Here is a 1,445-nt window from a genome sequence, read left to right as displayed (position 1 = left end):
TGTGCTGGAGGCAGCTGATTGATGTTTCTCTCTCATCGATGTTTCTAACTCTCTATCTCTCTCCCTTCCTCTCTGTAAAAAATTAATAAAATATATTAAAAAAATATTTTAAGACTTAATTTTGTTTTGTGCATTTTACCTCAAATTTTAAAAAGTGAGGTTTTTAAATTCCCATATCCACCTCAGAAAATTAACAATTATTTATCTCTTTGTTCTTCTCTACTACTAGTGCTACAAGAAGTATTTTTTGCTAATGAAAGATGTCGGGGAAGGGAAGAGTACTTTAGAACTATTAGTAAGATAATTCCGATTCTACAAATCCCTCTGTAATTAGACTAACAGTGAATTTTTTAAAATATATTTTTATTGATTTCAGAGAGGAAAAGAGAAACATCAATGATGAGAGAGAATCACTGATCGGCTGGCTGCCTCCTGCATGCCCCACATTGGGGATTGAGCCGGCAATCCTGGCATGTGCCCTTACCCGGAATTGATCTCAGGAATCCTTCAGTCCGCAGGCCGACACTCTATCCACTGAGCCAAACTGGCTAGGGAAGACTAACAGTTATTTTAATAAAAGTGGTTTCAGGTAATGTGACTCCAAACCCAGACTATTTATAGAATAAAAGGCAAAGCTCCTCATAGTTATAAGCCAGGCTGCAGTTTTATACCAAGACTACCCAGGGCAAACAGGCTCTTAAATTATCTTAGCTAAATGCAACATTGTATTTCATGTTCTACACAATAAGCCACCACCAAGAAAAGGAATCTGCATAACTCTCAGTGAATCGGGAATTACTCTCATCATTCACTTATTAAAAAACTGAGTTATTTAGATAGAAGCTTTGTTTTTCTAAACTCCCAGGCAGTTCTTTTGATGCTAAGGGTTGAACATCATAGAATATATTACCAAACATGTTGGAATAAATTGCACTTTACATATCAAACATAGTTATAAGAATAAGTATTCCAAGAGCCAACACACATGCTTATAAAAAAAAAAAAAAAAGATGAAAAGCTGCTTACCCTGTTGCTAAGGACCTTTTGGACAGGCTCAGAATCATCAAACACAACGAAACCAAAATTGGGTAATTTCCCACCGCTGTTAATGCGCAGTTCCACCACATTCCCATAATCTGCAAGTGAAATACAAATTCTCAAATAACTTATTAGGACATTTCATTTAAATATTACACGCACACTATCCAATACGACATGGCTACAGAGTATTTGAAATGTGGCTAGTTCAAAACAAGACATGCATTAAGTCTAAAAATACATGACTCTGAAGACTGAGAATAGAAAAATATATACCATCTTTTACATATTTTTATATGTTGAAATGACAGCTTAGATACTTTGTGTTAATAATTACATATGTGACTCATCTATTTCTATTGGGCAGTGCTGCATTAGATGAATCTAGTGTTTAAAACTCAATCACC

The 1,445-nt window shown here is 34.9% G+C and overlaps 1 protein-coding gene across 1 annotated transcript in view; it reads right to left on the bottom strand.

Moving 5' to 3' along the window:
- The window catches only part of G3BP1 (GTPase activating protein (SH3 domain) binding protein 1), a 41,788-nt gene that overhangs the window by 11,345 nt on the left and 28,998 nt on the right, over positions 1-1,445 (bottom strand). The window contains exons 9-10 of the mRNA XM_006766345.2: positions 1,201-1,241; positions 1,027-1,156 (exon numbers count right to left, since the gene is read on the bottom strand). Of these exons, the coding sequence (XP_006766408.1) occupies positions 1,027-1,156; positions 1,201-1,241 (171 nt within the window). The remainder of the gene's footprint in view (positions 1-1,026; positions 1,157-1,200; positions 1,242-1,445) is intronic.

This window comes from Myotis davidii, unplaced genomic scaffold, assembly GCF_000327345.1.
Source record: "Myotis davidii unplaced genomic scaffold, ASM32734v1 scaffold18, whole genome shotgun sequence".
NCBI classification, from domain to species: domain Eukaryota; kingdom Metazoa; phylum Chordata; class Mammalia; order Chiroptera; family Vespertilionidae; genus Myotis; species Myotis davidii.
This window is presented reverse-complemented; position numbering and strand designations above follow the sequence as displayed.